The sequence below is a fragment of the Meriones unguiculatus genome, chromosome 2, assembly GCF_030254825.1.
Source record: "Meriones unguiculatus strain TT.TT164.6M chromosome 2, Bangor_MerUng_6.1, whole genome shotgun sequence".
Lineage (NCBI taxonomy): Eukaryota > Metazoa > Chordata > Mammalia > Rodentia > Muridae > Meriones > Meriones unguiculatus.
The window spans coordinates 25273724-25296353 of NC_083350.1; the positions used below are offsets into that span (position 1 = coordinate 25273724).

Here is a 22630-nt window from a genome sequence, read left to right on the forward strand (position 1 = left end):
TGCTTCACTGATGAGGAGATCTTCCTGAGTGAAGCCGTTTTGAACAATCTCAGTAAATGTAGCAAAGGCACAATACCTAAAATCCCATCTGAGGTTATGACAACTTATCCAATAGATACTTTGAATGCCTCATACATAATCTGGGAGAGGACCAGGATAGAACACAGGGAAAAAGGGGGTGCTACTAAAGGAAACAAAGCTCAGGGGTGGGATGATATCTATGACGACCAAAACAAGAATCCTAAAAGCCTCAAAGAACAACTTTGAGGGTGTAATTTATATTGTTGAAAGAGAAGACTCCAACTCCCCTGGCCTACTGCAAAGAAAAAAAAATAGCTCCATGCATGTGGCTGGGTGATATAGGATCCTCACATTATGTCATCAACAATAAAAGGTCAGCCAAAAAGGATGCTGCTAGAAAGCAGGTGTTAAAACCGGGCAGTGGTGGTGCATGCTTTAATCCCAGCCCTTGGGAGGCAGAGGCATGTGGATCTTTGTGAGTTTGAGGCCAGCCTGGTCTACAAGGTAAGTCTATGACAGCCAAGGCTACATAGAGAAACCCTGTCTCAAGACCAAAAAGAGAGAAAGAGAGAGACAGAGACAGAGAGACAGACAGAAAGAGAGAGGGAAAGATAGAAAGGAAAGAAAGAAAGAAAGGAAGGAAGGAAGGAAGGAAGGAAGGAAGGAAGAAAGAAAGAAAGAAAGAAAGAAAGAAAGAAAGAAAGAAAGAAAGAAGAGAAAGCAAGCCAGCAGGTGCACTTAGGCCAGGTCCTGGCTATAGACCTGATCTATCTTACAGGGAATGCTCAGAGAAGTAATAACGAACAAATTCTCAATCTTGAAGACATTTACAAAATATCTTTCACTATCCTTTCTTCCTCTTCTTTTAACCCTGTAAATGTATATGTGTTTTCTTTCAAATTTGCTATTTAGTGACATACTTTAATTTTAAGAAACTGCTTCAAAATTGCCTGTGATTATCAGAGACTGGGGATGGGTGTGGTAGGATAGGAAATGTTGGTCAGAGCTTACTAAGTTGTAAAGAACTGGAAAGTTCTCCTATATTCTGTACAATTGTGTTAAGTATAGAACAATGTAGCATATACTTTAAAATGTTACTAGCCTTTGAATGTTTTCATCATAAAGAAATGATCAGCTTTTGAAAACACAGAAATACGTGACCCAACTTAAATATTATACAATGTACATAGGCATCAAAACATGTCAGCATCCCCTGATATGTAAAGTTATGTTTTAGGTATGTTTAAAAATAAATTAAATTGAAACCTGGCATGGTAGCACATGCTTTCAATCCTAGCACTCAGGAAGCAGAGGCAAATGGATTTCAGTGAGTTTGAGGCCAGCCTGACCAAAACGGTGAGTTCCATACCAGTTTGGGATACATATCGAGACCTGGTCTCAAATAAATAAAGATACAAACAAGCAAACAAAGAAGAAAGTTCTTAGAGGATATTCTGGGGTCTGGCATATGGCTCAGGGGTAAAGACTCCTGCCACCAAGCCTGACATCCTAAGTTTGATTCAGAACCCACATGGTGGAAGGAGAGAACTGACTCCCTCAAGGGGTCCATGATCTCAAAACATGTGCTGTGTCCTCCCTCCCCCCAAACAAATAAACGTTTAAAGAAGAACATTCTGAAAATGCTGTTTGAAGAATCCCTTTAGAAAGAATTTAGAAATAAATAGATCAAAACTTAATCCTTAAACAAGTTTCAGAATGTTTTCATTGATTTCCATAGGAGCCTAGAGGAAAGCTATATCCACCCGAGTGGCCTAGAGAGGGGAAAACACCAACAATTACAGCATGGCCAAGGACGGCCACGTGCCACACAGGGCACACTCAGCACCCACAGAGACGCACTTACTATTGGAACAGTGCCCTCTACACCTGTCTGAGACCTTTACCCTAGCACTCATTATCAGGCAGGTTATCATTTCATGGCAAGTTATCAAGGAAACTTTGAAGAGAGCATTAGCTTAGCAGTTTGCTACATTGAAGATATAATCTAAACCGTTGGACACCCCTATGGATTTCTTATGTCCCTTCTGTAAACTATAAGAAATCACCAATGCTAAGTGTCATACTAAGACAGGGAAAGGTATAGCATAGGTCTTTCTTTATGGGCATCAAGGTTTTACCAGGACTTTGGCAGACTTAGCCCTGGCTTTGCTGTTGGCTAACGATGTGACTCTGGGATGCAGTGATTTAAGCATCGAGCTTCAACTCATTTTCTATCTCAAATGAGGATATACTTTCCCCATCTATCTACTGCGTATATTTTGAAAGTCAGGTAAACAAGATCAAATCCACGAAAAAAAAATTCATGGACAATAAAATGTCACAAAATCATAAAATGTAGAATAAAAAGTTTAAAGTGACACACTTATTGTAAAGCAATTTGTGGAGTTTTAGTAAATGCTATTGTGATTTACTATATGAAGTCTGACTGTATTCCTGTCTCATAATTGCTAACTATCTCATTTTTCTTACACAGAAAATTAATTATTTACTCAGTCATCACATTCTCATATGTAGCATTGAACTTTTTTCAGGAAACACGTACGAAGTGAGAAAACCAGCCAACACTGAACAAAGAAGAGACATATTGTAAAATCAGCCATGAGAAGTGCTTTCTCACTCTGAGCTCCACCATGAACCACCACGGCTGCCTCCAATCCCAGGGAGTAAAGACGGTGGGGCTCTATATTCTTTGAGTCTTTCAGTAAACTATTGATTTCGTACACATGATCCGTAATGTTCCAGGAGCTCAGTCCATCACCTGGTGAAGTACTGGTCTCTCATGGAGAGGAAGCCACCATGATTTATTTACCTGACATTTTCCAGTCCGGATGTCATATAGGGCTACTGAGCCATGGCGTGCTCCAACAGCAATTCTGTGGCTCCGCTCGTAATAGCTGACCATGTAGAACCTGAATTGAACATTTTCACAACAACAAAAACAAAAGCCAGGTGAGATTGCCAGTATGTGGAAGACAAAACCAATACTCAAAAGATTAAAGCCAACGTGCATGCTTGCACACATGTACACACACACACATATAAAATATACAATTATATATGTATGTATATAAAAGCTTTAATCTCTTTATGGCTATTATTTCTAAATAAATACTCCTGTAATCAACATATGGATTTTAAAAAATGTTTCCCTTTAGTACGAGTACTTTTGAAAAATCAACTGACATGGAATTGATATAGAATGCCACTTAGGCCTGCTAATGAATTTTTGGCCAGCTCTAGTGGCTGACTCACAGCTCTAAACCGAGCACATGGAAGGCAGAGGCCAGAGGACTGAGGTGAGTTTGGGCCAGTGTGCATTACACTGTAAGTTCCTGGCCAGCAAGGACTACAGACAGAGTAAGACCATGTCTTTAAAAAATTATTTTTGATAGGAAACAATTTTATAATCATGAACACACCTGAAAGTTTGGGGTACAAAGGGCCAAAGGCAAAAAAAGATAATTGTGAAATTACAGCTTTATGACAACTTACATGAACATTTTCTATTTGAACAGAAATGAGAAGATTTTTAAAGGTTCATATATTCAATTATGTTCTCGTATTACTTAACTAATGAAATATACATTCTCACAGAACAATAATAAAAGGCTACAAAAATAGCAAGTCTCCTAAATTCTCATCAGTAATTTAAAATGACATTAGAAAGATACTCACCAGGAAAAACAAAACAAAACAAAACAACAACAACAACAATCTGAAACTGGCCAAGATCTTCCACATCTACTAGACTTACTTATTTGGCTACATAACTCAAAATATAGGCAGTATGAACAAGCATATTTTATGTTTTTGTTCCATTGAATAAGAACAAATTTTGGGTAGATGGTATGAAGTTTGTAAGAGGTTTATTATTGTTACTTTCTAGACTAGTGTTTAGGAGTAGATTACGTACTTGGATTTCTGACCTAAGCTCGGATGTACTGATTTCAAGGCCATATGTCTGCGATCTATAGGTAAGGACGGTACTAGAAGGGTAAAGCAGGTATGATTTTTATGCTCACAAAGACTTTTAAATATACTTCCCATTTCACCTGGTCTCTGAGCTATCCAGGCAAAGGGAACAACACTAAGTATTCTATTTGAAAATATCTTTTCCAATCACATTATTTGTTGTACCTTCCTTCGTTCCCATGGGGTTTCTGTGTTCATTAGTTTTATATCGACTAGAGTAATTTTGGGAGTGGAGAAAATGCTTCTTTAAGGTGGCCTATAGGCAAGTCTCTGGGAGCGTTTCTGATAAGTGATTGATACGGAAGGGGCCAGGCCATTGAGGGTGGTGTCACCCTTCTGCAGGAGATCCTGAGTTGTATAAGAAAAAAGGCTAACAAAATGAGGATTCTTTTAATATTGACTAAAATGGAATACACTTTCTTGTGCTAGTTAGTTTTCATCAGCTTTATACATGCAAACGAGAGTCATCTGGGAAAAGAAAATCCCAGTTGAGGAATTGCCTCCATTGGATTGCCCTTTGGGATATTTTCTTGATTAATGATTGATATGGGAGGGAGCAGTCCACTGAGGGCAGTGACACCCTTAGGCAGGTGGTCCTAGATTGTATAACAAAGCAGGCTGAGGAAGCCATGGAGATCAAACCCATAGCAGCATCCCTCCATGGTCTCTATTTCAGTTCCTTTCTTCAAATGTCTGCCTTGACTTCCCTGGACTATGAAATAAACCCTTTCCTTCCCAAGTGGCCTTTGGTCACTGTTTTATCATAGCAACAGAAACCCTAAAGCAGTTTTATTCTTTTTCAAGACAGATAAAACAGGAAGAAAAACCCCAATGCATTCTTGAGGTACAACACATTCTTGATGTAAGATAGATGACAACTCTGTAATCCCAGGAAGAAAGGCCAAGGGAGACAAATCTGAATATTATTAGCAGGGGCATTCTGACAACCAAGGCACACATGATAGCCACACATATTTTTAACATTTTTGTCTGCTATTTATTGAGAAGTAATAGATTCTGTGATGTTTTGTCTCATCCATAAGCCTCATTCATAATCAACTTCTACTTTATGGAAGACCAGGGCTTTATTTTCAGTAACATGGAAGACAGACAGACACTACTTGTGAATGTCCTGTTCTCCACACCGCTCATGAAAAGTAGCATATTACTCTTTTTCAATAAACAGTAGGAATCTGCACTCAAAACCCAATGTTCTTACTTTTGAAAATTAATATGCTTTAGAAGAATTTTAAAACAGTGGCTGTTTTGTTATTAGTAATTTTATCAGTCTGATTATTGGGTGTCTGATTATTGATTGCGTCACTATTGACATCCATCTCTGCACATACATACACACATGTATAATTTGCATGCTACTACAATAATATGAAACTTAACACCGCACACATTCTTTTAAAAACATTTATTCTTTGTAGTGAATGTCCATGGAAAAGTAAGATTTGCCGTGGCTTTTTATCTACTATTTGCAAAAATTTAATAGCTATACTACTATACTCCTACTCCAAAACAATATTATCACCTTCAAAATAACATTTTTCAAAACAAAACACATTTGTGATGACAAAGTCTTAAACTAAGGGTTTCTGTTACATCACCTATTCTTTACGCTTTGGATATCAACCCCACTCTTCTATCATCTACAAATACCATTATTTATGGGATTAAAAACGATTAAATCTATTCTTGGTATCAAATCTTTGGTGTGCCTGAAAGGACTATACAGTTCTAGCGTTTTTCATTCTTTGTAATTTACTACTTAACACTTCTAAAAACACTTTAAAGATTTCTGGGCAGTGACAGTCTCGTGGCCTGGTTTTGCCGCAAGGAATTTGTACTAAAATTTCCTTACTGGTTCTTATAATAATAACTTTTAAAAATTCTTAACTATGTCAGTCTGTGCATAGGAACCCACTTCGGTGCTGCTGCAGGAAACCATGCACTGCTGAGGCCTCCGAGGCCCTCCATCCTGCTAGACTACCTTCTTCTGGAAACAGCTCTGCCATGTGGGCACGGTCGGTTCTAAGAATGGTGAGACAGGCATCGTTTGTTCCCACCTCTGATGGCACCAGAGGTTGAGGCAGCAGTCACTATAGCTTTTAATATTGCTCTCATCTTCACCCAACTCCCAGAAAAATTTCAAATTTCTCTAGAACTTCGGTGCCTTCAGTGTCCCAGTGTTCAGGTTACTGTGACAGTAAGCAGACCCTAAGGTGGCAATTACTAACCTGGCTAAAGCCTTTTTGTTACTGTTCTAAGGGCCCTACTTTTATTTGTGTTGTTGTGATAAGAAAGTAAGTTGGAGGAGAAAGCATTCACTGTAGCCCACAATTCCAGGTTACAGTCCATCAGAGCCGGGAGTCATGGTGGCAGGAACTAAAAGTAGCTAGTTACCTCACATTCACAATTAAGAACAGAGAGAAATGAGTAAGTGGCACGGTTATTGCTCAGCTCACTTTCTCCACTCTCACACCAGTAATAACCAAATCTAGCGAATGGTGCCACCCACAGTAGACTTGGCCTTCCCATATCAGCTGAACCCTAACCCAACTCTAACCCATGCCCACAGAACAGCTTGCTCTACATGACTACTCACCGGGTTCTCTTCCCACATGATTCCAGATTGCACCAAATTTACAGAACTACCACACCAAGTTATCCTAGCACTTACTGTCCACCAGGTGGGCTCAAAAGGAAACTGCCCCATTGGAGCCAGCATTAGCAAGCAGAAGGATTGGAGTACTTACGGGTAAGGCCACTGGGGTCAAGGTGGTCATTATCTAAAATGTTTAAAGACACTGGCTGCAGACTTTGGTTATTGTCCACACGCAGCTTTTGGTCTTGTATTATTTCAGCCATGTATTATTTCACATCATATTTTTGCTCACAGCTGTCCTTCAAAGTCATGACACACTGGGACCTATCTTTGGTTTCTTTTGCCTATTCTGCTCTAAGAATGGCCAACACCTTCCATATTCTTGGATATGCTCACAGTACTCCCATTTCTAAGTCTTGCTCCTGGTACTGAAAAATCTCAGCAGTCCAATATTTCAGCTGCTCATGCACTCATCTCACAAAGGCCCCATTTTCAGGTTATCTTGATAAAGAATGTCTTCTTTTTTAATTTATTTTATTTAATTAATTACAGTTATTCACTTTGTATCCCAGCTGTAGCCCTCTTCTCCATTCCCTCCCAATCACATTCTCCCTCTCTCTTCTTCTCCTATGCCCCTCCCCCAGTCCAATAATTAGAAACAGAACAAGATATCAGAAGATGGAAAGATCTCCCATGCTCTTGGCTTGGCAGGATTAACATAGTAAAAATGGCCATCTTACCAAAAAAAAAATCTACAGATTCAATGCAATTCCCCTCAAATTACCAACACAATTCTTTACAGACCTTGAAAGAAAAATTTTCAACTTCATATGGAATAACAAGAAACCCAGAATTGCTAAAACAATCTTCTACAGTAAAAGATATTCTGGAGGTATCACCATCCCTGATCTCAAGCTGTACTATAAAGCAACAGTAGTAAAAACTACAGGTACTGGCATAGAAACAGAATGGTGGCTCAGTGGAATCGGATAGAAAACCCAGAAATAAACCCACACATTTACGGACACCTGATTTTTGACAAAGATGCCAAAACCATAAATGGAAAAAAGATAGCATCTTCAACAAATGGTGCTGGTCTAACTGGATGTCTACTTGTAGAAAAATGCAAATAGATTCATACTTATCACACTGCACAGAACTAAAATCCAAGTAGATCAAAGACCTCACTATAAAAACGGACACAATGAACCTGTTAGAAGAAAAAGTGGGGAAAAGCCTTGAACTCATTGGCACAGAAGACAACTTCCTGAACAGAACACCAACAGCACAGGCTCTAAGATCAACAATCAATAAATGGGACCTCCTCTATCAAAGAATGTTGTCTTAAGGCACTTTGTTTAATACAGTAGCCTTTATCTGATACTTTTTAACCCAACAATCCATTTTTAAATTTAATCCATTGCCTCTGAAATATTCCACAGTTATTTTTGCTTTTTCTAGATCAAAAATTGGTTGTTTTCCTCCATCAAAGACTTAAATATGCAGCCAAGGGCCAAGCAGGCAAGATGCAATGGTAAGAAGTTCAACGCAGCTAAGATCCAAACAATGCTTATCGTTTAGTAAGCACTATGTGAACCATGTGAAATGTTAATTTTTAAGAGAATTAATTTCCCATATGGTCTAAAATAACAATTGTTAAATACCATGGAAATACAAATTGAACCAGAGTCAAGCAGAAATAAGGAATGACATGTACTTGCTTGGCAATTAAAAAAAATATATATATATTATTGGGGATAAGCAATGGCAAATTTAAAATATATTATCTGATAAAGCCCTGGAGCTTTCTTGGGTACCTTAGCACAAAACTGACAATTACAGTTTAACTATTGTACAAGGCTAGAAAAAAATTACACAGCATGAAATTTAAAAGAATGACTCTAAGTAGTCTCAATGGTGATATGTACAATGAAATGTATTTTTCATTATGCAGAGAGGCAGTCTAAACAGGTCTCTATCAAATCTCTCCCCTCAGAGCTTAGGAAGTCCAGAAGAGGAGATGGAAAGACTATAAGAGCCAGAGGACAAGGCCCTCTGGAATCAACTAATCAAGGCACATATGAGCACACTGAGACTGAAGCAGATGAACAGGGCCTACATGGGTCTACACGAGGTCCTCTGCATGTATACTGTAGCTTTTAGCTCAGTATTTTTATGGGACACCTGACTGTGAGAACGAGTGAGGCTGACTCTTGTGCCTGGTTTGGGGACTCTGTTCTTCCTGTTGAGCTGCCATGTCCAACTTTGGTAAGATAGTTTTTGCTTCATCTTAATATATTTTATTTTGTCATGTTCGGTTGCCATCTCTTAAAAGCCTGTTCTTTTATAATGAGAGAGAGAAAGGGAATAGATCTGGAGGAAAAGTGGGGTGAGGAGGAACTGGGAGGAGTAGAGGGAGGGGAAACTATACTTAGGATACATTGTATGAGACAAGCATCTATGTTCAATAAAAGAAAATGAAGAAAAAGAAGAAAATAAAACATTTCAAATTAAAAAAAAAATAGAATAGATAGGAAAAGGAAAACATGCAAACCTCTGCAAAAATTTAATTTGGGAGAAAGACAGAAGCCTGTACAAATTACTTAACTAAGATGTTGGTAATCTGCAATGATTTCATGACAATGGTATAACAATACCATTCAAGACACAACAAAAAAATATTCTTCACCTAATACAGAATTAATTTCTAATTTAATATAGACCGCTTTAAATATATAGGAGTATAGAAGTGATTGCATATATAAGATTATCTACTACATGTAAATGCAGTTAACATAGAGAGTCGTAACTATGTAACAGACACTATCTTAAGTATTTGTATATGTCTATCTTTATAGCTAGCTAAGAAAACTTTATAGTATAATATAAGCACTTCTGAATCTAGTTACTTTTAAAGGTTATTGATACTGAGTTAAGTAAGTCATAAACTTTTGAATCTTCCTAAAAGCTAAAGCAATACATTAAAAAAAAATCCCTAAAATACCAACATATATTCATTGGAAGCACATTTAGCATATATGCAAAGTTTTAATTTATACATAAACTTAAAGTAAGCTTTTGAATATTCTACTACAAACATAAGATAAATGTTTGATGATATGTTTAACCTCAGGAGACAATTGGTTTCTTTCTTTGTTTTTTTTTAGTTTTGTTTTTTTTTTTTTCAGTTTTTTAAGACAGGGTTTCTTTTTGTAGCCTTGGCTATCCTAGACCCACTTTGTGGACCAGGCTGGCCTTGAACTCACAGCAATCCACATGCCTCTGCCTCCCTGAGTGCTGGGAGTAAAGGCACTTCCTGGCTGAGATAGGTATTTTTAAACATTATCAATGTACATACATATCAGACTCTGACATGATATCTCAATAGTATGCACAACTGCATACTATGGATTTTTGTGAGTTAATTAAAATTATTAAAAGAAAATGCATAATGAAATATCGCATCCCATTTTTTTTTAAAGCTGTTATAATAAAAAAGGTATCAAGATATCAAATGTTGGTGAGGATGTAGAGAAGCAACTCATGTACGGTGGGAATCTAAGTTAGTTCAGTCATTATGAAGATCAGTATGGATGTTACTTAAGAAGAAAGAAAATGATAGCTACAATTTAAGAAAATACCTGCAGAGCATGTTTGCTGTTCAACTATGTACAATGCTAAGATGAAAATTAACCTAGGTACCCTTTGCTGGATGAGTACACTAAGAAATGCTGTACATACAAAATGGAGTATCTTCATCCATAGAAAAGAATGACATCCTATCATTTGCAGTGAAGTAGATGAACCTGAAGACATTGTATATGTGAAATGAGTCAGACATAAAGGCAAATACATATGAGAATGCTAACAATGATGTAGAATGGTGATACTGGAGGATGGGGAATGTGGGAGGCCATGAGGACTGGGGGACTTGGGAATAGCTACCAAACTACAGGTGTCTAAGAATAGTTCTAGCGTTCAACAACATAGTGGTATAGTGGGCTGACTACAGTGCACAGCAAACCAGGATATGCTTTATGAATAACAAGGAGAGGATGGCTCAAAGTCTTCAAACATGAAGTAATGATAGAAACACTACCCAATTTATAAGAACAAAATCTAATATCACATTTTACTGCACAGATACTTATAATTAATATGCATTAATCAAAAGCTTAAAAATAGCCAGGTGGTGGTGGTGCACACCTTTAATCCTAGCACTTGGGAGGCAGATTTCTGTGAGTGCTTTCCACCATTTAACCATTCTTTTTTTGATAGACTATAGGCTATATCATGTCATAGATCTTTACATACACACACACACACACACACTCACACACTCATATATATATGAGTATTTTTTGCTGGACAGATTAATTAAAGTTGGATCAAATATTATGCACACTTAAAATTTAGACAGGCAATGCCAAATTCCTAAAATGCTCACCAATTGTCACCCTTACTTGTTTTCATCAAATCTCTCTCTCTCTCTCTCTCTCTCTCTCTCTCTCTCTCTCTCTCTCCCTCCCTCTCTCTCTCTTTCTTTCTTTTTCTTTTTTTTTTTTTGCCAACAGGAGGGAAAATAAATGGCACTGCACTTTTGTTCTATTTTGTATGCAATTTTTAAAGATTGATCCATATGTTTATACTCTGCAGGATAAGCATATGTAAGCTTTATTAATAATGTAAGGAAAACTCCTTAAAATTTCTCCAACAGAATATTGTGTCCCTTTGTTCATCATGCAGAGTGACTAGGATTGAGTTATTCATGATGTGTTCTCAATTATCCATGAGGAAAGATTTCACTCCTAATACAGATATTGAAGAAAAAAGTAACAGGACTTCTGCAGTGGAGCAAGGATTGTTCACTCTCATTACAAGAAGGTACAAGCGACAAGCAACTGTCCACACCTCTTGGCTGGACAGATACCATGAAGACTAGAAGTAGGTTCTCAGGCCAATAGTCACAGAGATGCAATGAAAGGCAATACTATGTCTGGGACCTCAAAGACCATTTTCATTCCTGCCCCTACAAATTCTAGACCTCCAAACTGTGCACATATTTGCAAGATTTATAGGCATGGAAAAATGGCTGTGGTGAAGGCATGTTCACAGGAACTGAGGTGTAGGTTTTTGTACATACACATGAATAGGCATTTTCTAGAAGCACTTAATGCTAGCAGAGGGTACCAGCTCAAAAGAGAAAATAGAAGATGTCCTAGTCTGTGAAGTTGATGCTGAATAATTCTGCTTGAGAGTCACTATTTTCCAGTCAGGGTCTTACATACTGAAGTAAATAAAATACTTCTTGCTGAGTGGTTAATGAGTAAATTATTTTCCTTCTGGGGAGGGGATACTATACCATAGCATCCTGTGGCTAGGGTGATAAAGAAAGGAAATGCACGTGGGGCTAGGCACAGAGCATAGTGCTTGACAAGAAAAGTACTAGGAATGGCTCTGTACCTCACTATCTGGTTCTGTACTTACTAATACTGTAACCTTGGCAAGTTACTTCAATCTATTCATCTCATCTATTCAGGAAATATCTGTTCATCAGTGTCTTCATCTGCAAAATAGGAACACTACCTATTGTAGTTGTGGGAAATAGAAAAGAGTTCATACTACTAAAGTACTCAGCAGAGGGCAATGCACTGTATTCCTATTCAGAGAGTGCTACTCTTTCCATGGCAAACACGTATTAACCTGGCTACGGTCATCGTCACTATCACCATCATCATCATCATCATCATCTGCACTGCTCAATGTGGTAGTGATATCACTAACAAGGTTACTAGTTATGGCAATAATTAGTCACTAATGTTATTCTAATAAATAGGAGAGATGAATGCTCAAATAGTCCAAATTTATAGATTTTAAAAGACTTATGCTTTCCAAGTATAATAATTTAATTTTATATTTTATATTTTCAGAGACAGGATTCCTCTGTGTAGCTCTAGCTGTCCTGGAACTTCCTCTGTAGACCAGGCTGGCCTTGAACTCAGAGCTCCACTTGCCTCTACCTCCCAAGTGCTGGGATTAAAAAGATGTGCCACCACACCTGGCTACAAGTATAATCTTTTATTATTTTAGTTTTTCAAATAAAATAAAATTTGGTTCTTATTTGCTGTTTTAATTTTTTTGAGAGATGGTCTCATGTAGCCCAGGCTGGCTTAGAACTTATTAACTAGCCAAGGATAGGCTAGAATTCCTCATTTTCATGCCTTTACCTCTCAAGTGTTGGGATTATAGGTATGGTCCACTAGATGCAGCTTAAATTTTCATTCTTTATAATAGTTAACTTTAAAATTAACTATTCTTGTTGTACAATGGAATATAGATAAAAGATCTAGAGTTATACGAGCATAAATTTATTTGATACAATCAAACTCAGGGAGTCACACATGCTAGTTGCTGCACAATGGAGCACACCCAAGCCCTGTTTTGGTTTATTTTAACATGGAGGTTTTTAGTACTGCAAGATTTTGATACACACACTTTAGGTGTAAGGAATAGGGATAAAATAATGAGAGAGATTCCTACTAGTGAGGGTTTTAGTATCAAATTCTAGTTTAAAATAGTTACTAACTTAAGACTTTTACTGGAAGCTACGGTAGAAGCTGTTCTATGGTCATCGCTGTTGTCACCGAACAAACCACAATCTGGAGGCGTCCCCTGAAAATGAGCTCATGCCGTGCTCTGCAGCAGACTGTGCAATTTCTTACTAGAATTTAAGTGCCCATTTAAGGTGAAATGAGCTGATTCAGCTTTTTACTAGAAAAGGAAAATCAATCAGTCTGTCTACATAATAACACAGTTAAGAAAAGCTAAATCATTTCTGAAAACATAAACTTTCAACTCTTCTGTCTAAAATATTTTTTTTATTTTACTAAAAATATAAGTACTTATTTTACAATGAAATTTTGCATCGTATCTCTGGTTATCACTTTAATAATTTGCTTAAGCTTTTCTAACTCTCCTTTGCTCATTCAACAAAGGTTAAACTCTTCTGTGGGGAGCTCAAAGCCCCTGCTCAGCTCTACACTTCTGTGTGAAGCCCCCAGCTTAGCCAGCCACTGCACAGCACGGCCGAACTTGCTGCACACTTGTCTGTACACACAGCAGCGTGGTTCTCGCTGCCTTTCACAATGACACACATCTTTCCAGCTCGCAAAGCCCGCCTGCTCAGCTCTATGAAATGTTCCTATGGCCCACCACTGCTCTGACAGCCATCACTCCACTTCTCTCACAGGACAAATCTTTCTCTACCCAGCAGCCATTTTGTAAAGGCATTTTAAATGGATAACTATTATTTTCTACATTCTCCTTATACAATTTCTCAGATTCCACATACTGAATTGAGCATTATATTTATTGCTGTGCCCAGTTCCTGGTAGGCAGTCTAGCACAGAACCTATGTAATCTTCTCCCCATTGCCCACTGTGATCCTGGAGTGCAGGGTTACCTAATCTACCATTCCTTCCCAGAGAACAGCCAGTACTTGATACCCAGTTGCTGTTCAATAAAATACTACTAAATCAATAAACAAAGCACAATTGCTCGCTGCCAGGTCAGAGGGGAAACTGTATATGTAGTGCTCAGTAAAGACAAATCTGGTACGCATCCAGCACAGCTCCCCCTTTCCAGGCCAACTTTGTCAAGTCATGGGCATCAGTGGAGCACAGCCACCTAAGGAGCTGCTTGTGAAGGAGGCTCTGGGCAAAGCTGGAAAACAGACCCTTGAGTGAGTAGCTTATGCACATGAGCTCCGGGAAGCTAATTTACATAGCAGTGGCTAGTGCTTTACCAACATTGTTAGCACTCAATAAATTAAGTCCTAATACAACCACTTTCTTAGCATCTCCACTTAGCAAATGACAAGTGACCTCCATTTTCATGTGGGTGTTTTTTTCTTTTAGAAAGGAATCAGCTGGGAAATGACAGCTATATGTAGTCATAATCAGTTCCCATAGAATATCCAATGTTAAAAAAAGACTATATTCTAATTTGCATCATTTATATAACAAGAAAAAATGCATCTGCATACATGTGCTACAGCATCTGTACATGTGTGTTACAGCATGACTTTATCTGTGCTCACATTTTAACATCTAGGTGGCAAAATCAAATTGCTAAATGAGAGACTAGTATGTAAGTTCCACAGCATACAGAAAAATATGTAGAAGATAAAGAGAGTACAAGTCATTCAACAAGCCAGTTGCAGAAATGTTAGGAAATGACAAGATGAAGTGGCATATTGTCATGCCACTCTTCTCAGGAATCTTACTGCCAACTGTAGTTTATACTGCACTGTACCTGCAGACATATGCAAGGAAAAGGAGGCTATCACTGAACTTGCCTTACAAACAAAATAATTATATCTAACTTTGAGGAATTGAGTGCTCTGAGAAAAACTACTATGACAGATTTGAGTACTATTTCTATAGACTACAGAAACACAATAAAATAAAATGAAGTGCTCCAAACTACAAATATTTTAGAATCAGTTAAAAAGCTATTTTGTGAATCACAATGATGAGGAGATGGTGGTGGTGGTGGTGGTGGTGATGGTGATGATGGTGATGGTGATGATGGTGGTGGTGGTGATGGTGGTGGTGGTGGTGGTGATGGTGGTGGTGGTGATGGCGGTGATGATGGTGATGGTGGTGATGATGGTGATGGTGGTGGTGGTGATGACTGTGGTGTGGTGATGACGGCGGTGGTAGTGATGGTGGTGGTGGTGGTGGTGGTGATGGTGGTGGTGGTGGTGGTGATGGTGGTGGTGGTGATGGTGGTGATGGTGGTGGTGGTGGTGATGGTGGTGGTGGTGATGGTGGTGATTGTGGTGGTGGTGGTGGTGATGGTGGTGGTGGTGATGGTGGTGGTGGTGGTGATGGTGGTGGTGGTGGTGGTGGTGGTGGTGGTGATGGTGGTGGTGGTGGTGGTGGTGATGGTGGTGGTGATGGTGGTGGTGGTGATGGTGGTGGTGGTGGTGGTGGTGGTGGTGGTGGTGATGGTGGTGGTGGTGGTGGTGGTGGTGGTGATGACGGTGGTGGTGACTGATGTGTGCAGTCACAGCATGGTGTGCAGGGATTAGTTCTCTCATTCTACCATGTGAGTCTCAGGAATCAAACTTAGATTGTCAGGCTCATGGGACAAGCACATTTACCCAAAAATACAGTAAAAAACCCCCACAATGTACTGTACTTTAATGCAAAAGTAATCTTCATTCCATGTGTTATATAAATTTATATGTTATATAAAACAGGACTCCTAACTTATACTTAATATTCTTAGTACAATTTGCAAAGTTTTAGTTTTCCTACTTTTTACTGATTACCTCACAGGGGAACTACATACACTAATAGGACATAATGTAAATACTCATATTATTCTCATAATAAAATTTACTAGTGAGTGAAAAGGAGACCTGCTGATTTCTGTTGCTGGCAAGTACACTTTTCCTAAGTCAGAAGTGTTCTAAGTGTTTTGTAACACAAACAACAAGTTGAGTAGACTGTGAGAACAGACATATACAATATACTTTTAAGACAAGCAAAATGTCCTTGTGACCTGATTAAATAACTAGTTCTATTATTTTTGTGTTCTTATCACAAGCTGTCAGAGTTATTCTAGAAAGTAAGCAAATAATGATTAATACCTGGTTTTCTCATTTAGCCTCACTAATTTTTTAAATTATTTGTTACTGGAAATCAATTATTTTGCATGTTGAAGGCTTCTTTACCTGCAGATAGCTGGAAAACATTCCTGAAGACCCTTCTTTTTAACTAAGGATCCTTCAAGGCAGTACATGATGATGTCCATGACCTTTGAGAAGAAAGACATAGATGGAAAGTTAATTTCAAATGCTTGATCTCCTAAAATTTAAATGATTCCATTAGACCTCATTGTGTCTATGTAAATCCATACAGTTTGATTTAGTATTTACTTTAAAAAGAAAAAAAAAAACAATTGTAAGCCTATGGACACCACAGGTTATCCTTGGTCTTGTCTGTACCAACAGATAGACTCACATCCTTTAAAGCTGACTATGCTCACGTGCAGAGTAGGGCTGCCACTCAAGTGCACGGTGTAAGTGGTTTCATTTACAACGAATGTTGGTGACAACAAAGCCTTTAAAATAGTCCAATACATATAAATTCCATGTGAGTGGTCAATGGCTATAGCAATGTTGGTGACAACAAAGCCTTTAAAATAGTCTAATACATGTAAATTCCATGTGAGTGGTCAATGGCTATAGCAATCAGTTTTAGTTTTGGGGAAACGATTAAGGCATGTAAGTTAATTAATGTTAGCTATGTGACACATTCCCTCTGCTTTCCTCCCTCTGTTCCCCTCCTCCTCTTCCATTATTTTTAAGCTCAGGTAGTTAATGCATCAACAGGAATACTGGAAGCAGGATAGTCTCACCTCCACAAGAAGATCCACAACATCTGTAGGCATCTTTTCAATGAGAATTTCAATGACTCTCAGGATCTCCCCTTTAGCCCTGGCTAGGGTTGTTGTGTGTATACTCTGTTGTGACTGGGTATTTGCTGCAAGGGCTGTGTGTCTGTGTACCTACAAAAGAATTGTCACATTGTAGACACTGTTGCTGCTCCATAAATATTTACACTTCTAGTCACTGGTTTACTTTCACTTATTATAGAAAAATGAAATATACAACCAACCAGAACTGTAAAAACAAATCATTCAGGGTAGGTCAGAAATTGTTTTTTAATCACAAAAGCATTACATACAATAAGAGCTAAGTAAGTATGGTCTAATAAAATTCTACAACTTCCTGGTGTATCATCATCATCATCATCATCATCACCATCATCATTTTGAGAAAGAATCTCATGTAGCTCAGGCTGGCCTTAAACTGTATGCAGCTAAAGATGAGTTTGAACTGTTTCTCCTGCCTCCATTATATTTGCCATACACTGAGATTATAGACATACAACACCTTGCCCAACTAGTTTCTGAGTATTATGTGAGACCGTAACAGCATTACTATGATATTTTAGATGTGAGTGTGTTTAGTAGGATATGACTGTATACTATCATGACATTTAAAAAGAAACAAACTGAAGAACAGTTTGGTAATTTGCTCTAAGGCACATTTAGGAAATGCCCACAGAGCATCAACATGACCTACTATGTCTGCTAATAATGATGGACGATACTTACATGGTATTAACTGTTCTAGGAATGTTATAAGCAAGTTGGGAAGTTTAAGTTAACAAGCCTCAAAAAGGAATGAGCATAACAAATAACAGATTTCTCATAGAAACTATAAAATCTACAGAACAAATGAGACAAAATATTTACAGCCTTGGACAAGTCCCTGGTGAGCCATGGAGCAGTGGGTCGAGAGACAGGGTAGTGAACAACAGTGAAAGTGAGAAATACCTTAGTGCAGTTTTGAATGATCCAAGATTAAAAGTTGTACTAGCAAAGTTGTTTTGGAAAGGACTACTAATTAAACTATTTTAAATGACCTTTCCAACCAAATGTTTCAGTATGAGTATCCTGACATTTCATTCAAAAATACTATGTAAGTACTATGAAATAACACTCAGAAATATAATTAATATAAAGACCTATCAAACTAATGCAAAGTTTCCTCAAGGCGATCAATGTCACCACCTGTGCACATTCCATGCATGGGGCAAACTGGTTAGAAATTTCCAAGTTAAATAAAACTATTTATTTAAACAACACACACACATTTGTTACAAGTGTACATGAAGTGTGTGTGTAATTTAAACACAGTGGAAGCTTACTATCCCCATACCTGTAGTGCACAGCTTTACTTTAGATATGATTTCATAACCCCACTGCTTCATAATCAACCAAAAAGGGACTATCATCATCCCTTCTAGCTGCTTTCGCAGCATGCCTGTAGGAATGGCTCTGGGGCAGGCGTAGACCCACCAGGTTTACATTATCAGAGCAGACTCAGAGGGAATCGACTACTGTAAAAGTTCACCATAGCAACAGAAGCCCAGAGCCTATGAACACTGAGCTGTGTAGTACTGATGCCAAAATGGAACAAACCTTTAAAACCTTGAGGAACTTATCCTTTCCTTTTTTTCTCTCTCTACTAGGATATGTAGGAAAGAACACAGAATTGGCTCCTTGTTCTTTACTAGTTTGTCAGCTGGATGGGTAATTAAGTATAACACCAGGAATGTGGGAATCAATGGACTTTCAAGTCTTTGTCTGTGACATAGAACAGGAAAACAATCAGTCATTTTATGGCTTACATTCTTTACATATAGTTGGAGAGCAATTGCTACATCTAAATGAGTTTAGTTTTGATTATAAGTATTTGCTTATACCAAAAAATGTGAATACCTTTAATACCTTTTAGTTTCACACAGACCTAGCACTTTTCATGTTGAAAGGTATTGTCGAATATCGCAAGTGTGTTCATTCTGAGACAGAAAGGAACACGAACACAAGTCCTGTATACACAGCTGTGGAATTCAGAGTGCATGCAGACATGATACATTCATTTGAGCACTAAATTGTTAACTTGGTGCATTTGTGAGTCTGAGCCCTGAGTTACAGAATGGAGGAATTCCTCTGAGAGGGACGATGAAGAAGGCGGCTCACCTCCTTGGCTATGGTGGTGATGAAGGCGGGTGGTCGGGCAGTGGCGATGAGAGAAAGGGCATGCCTTGCAGAGCGGGCAGAGTCAGCTGCTGGACTCAGAGGTAGCCCCATTGTGATGCTAAACAGGGATCAGAAAAAAGGAAGAAGAAAAGCAGCATTAGAATATAGACTGAAAAGATTAGACACAGCTTATAATGTCAGTTCAAGGTCAATGGGAGCACTCAAACAGTTAGAATATAATAGACTTGCAACAATGAGCAGTGATTAAGAGTCAGGGTGTTCTGGGATCAAATACAAAATCGAATTATTAACCATGAAGACTGAAAACAGTATGTGCATCTGTCCAAAAGGTTAAAAATGGCTTGTTAACAAATTATCAAGAACTACTACTGAATACATATCCCAAAGCTCAAAAAAGAGGTAGGGATGAATATTGTACTGGATGATTTAAAGTTTTTCCTAGGTTAGGTTAAAAATAATTTATTCATAAGGCCATGTTAAGAAACTACAATTGAGGGTCTTTCCTGAAAGGAAGCAGAACACATTCCTTTTGTAAAGCTATAAAAAGAGCTGAGAATGACTTCTAGTTGGCTAGTATTTTTAGTTTGAAATTTCCTCAGCACTGCTGGTCTCTCTCCCCATGCTCTGCACTTTCAGAAGCATCCACTAGTAAGTCCCCACACCACTGACATCATTTAACATTGAAGCAAAAACGAAACAGCTGGTATTAATTGTCTTAAGAGAAAGAAGAGACAGCAAACAGTCTTCATAAAGTGATGTACATAATGAAGTGAATCATTCTAGACTGTGAGAACATGGGACCCTGATATTACAGTGTTGACAATGCATTCCCGTTTCTGACATATGAAAGCACCAGTCTTATTAATCACTATGCTCAGTCACAAACACATATATACACAGACATGCAATGCAGACACACACATACACACAAGCACACACAAACACAGTGTGAAAAGCTGAAAATTTTTGACTAAAATGCAGTCACGGAGCCATAGATTAATGATACAAAGAGTATTTTATTACATTCAGTTATAATTTTTCTATCTAAATAATTTTAACTTAAAGGAACATGTGAAGATCCATTAGAGTGTATTCTGAACAAATCTATGATCTGAATGCATAAGCTGTATTATATTTAAAAATCATTCTCAATGCCAGGGTGGGTTGGTACCCCCTGGGGGCCTCCCTTTCTCTGAGAAGGAGGTGGGGAATGTGAGGAGGGGACATGAGAGTGGGGCTAGAAAAAGAGGAGGGAGGGGGCTGGGATCAAATGTAAAGTGATTAAATGAATAAAGAAGAAAAAAAAATCTCAAAAGTTTATAGGTTTTTCTATAACCTAAGAATAGTTATCTTAATATTTCATTGAAAGTCATGATGAGTTACATCAAAGGAGGTAAACTGATGACAGAAATTTTTGCTTTACTACCTGGTGACTATTGTGTTACTTAAAAGTAGTGGTTCTTAACATGTGGACTGTGACCACTTTGGGAGTTGAACAACCCTTTCAAAGGGTTGCATATCAGCTATCCTGTATATCAGATATTTACATCAAGATTTGTAACAGTAGCAAAATTATAGTTATGAAGTAGCAACAAAATAATTTTATGGTTGGACATCACCACAACATTAGGAACTGTATTAAAGGGTGGCAGCATTAGGAAGGTTGAGAACCATTGCTTAAAAGTTTGACAAAAAAGCTGGAAGTGGTGGTGCACGCCTTTAATCCCAGCACTCAGGGAGGCAGAGGCAGTTGTATAGCTGTGAGTTCAAGGCCAGTCTGGTCTACAAAGCGGGTCCAGCACAGCAAAAGCTACACAGGGAAATGCTATCTCAAAAAACAAACAAACAAAAACAACAACAAAAAAGTTTGACAATAAATAATGCTCCATGCTTTTATCCCAATCAGAGGGTTCCTACAAAGTAGGACGCAGACTAGAAGAGTACACAGAGGCTTTCTTTGTTATTTACAGAAAAATAAAGTGAGTTTTGAGAACAAATGCATACACAAGGTGTAGGCTACATGCCGCGGTGCTCCTGGGTCCCAGCAGCGGCTAGAAAAAGTGTTATGCAGGATAGGAAGCTGGCCAGTCTCAGTCCTGTGTTAAACTTGACCATTTCAAATTCAGCAAGGAAATGTTGGGATTGAGAGTGGATTGTTTAATGATTACTGGTAAATTTATATCACAGATCCATATTTTAAGTTGATTTCTTTAAAAGCTCAAAAGCGAGTTAATCATTTTAGATACCTTGTGTTTTATTTTCTACAAATTGTATGAATAGGTGATGATAATATTGAAAATGTGTTTGGGGGGGTATATTAATTGGCTAATCCTGAACAAACCTAAATCAACTCTTGTAAAATCACAACTTTTCTGAAAACGGCCAGTGGGGAAAGGTACATCAGTTTCCTGGGGAGTCCATCCCACATCAGGTACGCTCCATACGGAAATAGCTAGACAGAGAGCCTAGGGCCTGGGCTTGCTGGGGCTCTGCTCCAGTCTGCTTGGATAAGCCCCCAACATTTCTACAAGGCTGAAAATTCAGGTCAAGGAAAATTAAATGAGGAGCCGTAGTAGTGGTCCATCATTGTCTCTTCAGATTTGTTTTTTTTGGGTTTCCTAAAAAGAAATTAAACGGAAAATTTCAGCAATAATTAATAAATTTTTAAATTGCATGAAAGCTAGTGTGATGAAATCTTCTGCTGCATATTGCCTGCTAAGTGAGTCAGGTCTTTGTCCTTGTACACACTGAGCATATGCTGTCTTTGTAGCCACCTTTTGCTAGTACACCGTGAAGGGGTTAGCAGTGCTTGTATTCAGGTAGTCCTCTGGAAATACTTAACCCTGCACAGTGCTTAAACAGTTCACCTTATTTGCCTCCTCATGTAAATACCACAAACCTACTCAAAGAAAAACAACAGGGAAACATAGAACAATTTTGACATTTGACATAGGGGGACCTATACTCACATAACTTTTATTATACTATGTTATGATTATTCAATTTTATTGTTATTTTAATATCTTAAAGTGCATAATTTAAATAGTAAGCTATATCACAGCTCCATATATAAAGGAAAACACTGCATATAAAAGATTTAGGGGGAGGGGCTTTTGGGGGGATACAAAGTGAATAGAGTATAATTAATAAAAATTTTTTAAAAAGATTTAGGATTTCCATGGTTTTATGAATCCACTGAGAGTCTTGGAATGTGTCCCTGTAGATAAGGGAGATTTCTGTCTTTCAGAATCACTGACCTTTGTAGTAAGTAAAAAGTATCGAGTCATGGTGGCACTGTGGTGAACTAGATTAATGAATTGGTAAAATGACCAAATGACTTTGGATGAATGGCTAGACTGC

The 22630-nt window shown here is 38.1% G+C and overlaps 1 protein-coding gene across 4 annotated transcripts in view; it reads right to left on the reverse strand.

Moving 5' to 3' along the window:
- Positions 1 to 22630, reverse strand: part of Wdr7 (WD repeat domain 7) — a 315838-nt gene that overhangs the window by 47784 nt on the left and 245424 nt on the right. For all 4 annotated transcript variants that reach the window (XM_060377177.1, XM_060377176.1, XM_060377178.1 and 1 more), the window contains 4 exons: positions 19250 to 19367; positions 17057 to 17206; positions 16371 to 16453; positions 2852 to 2951 (listed from right to left, as the gene is read on the reverse strand). In XM_060377177.1, coding sequence (XP_060233160.1) covers positions 2852 to 2951; positions 16371 to 16453; positions 17057 to 17206; positions 19250 to 19367 — 451 coding nt within the window. The remainder of the gene's footprint in view (positions 1 to 2851; positions 2952 to 16370; positions 16454 to 17056; positions 17207 to 19249; positions 19368 to 22630) is intronic.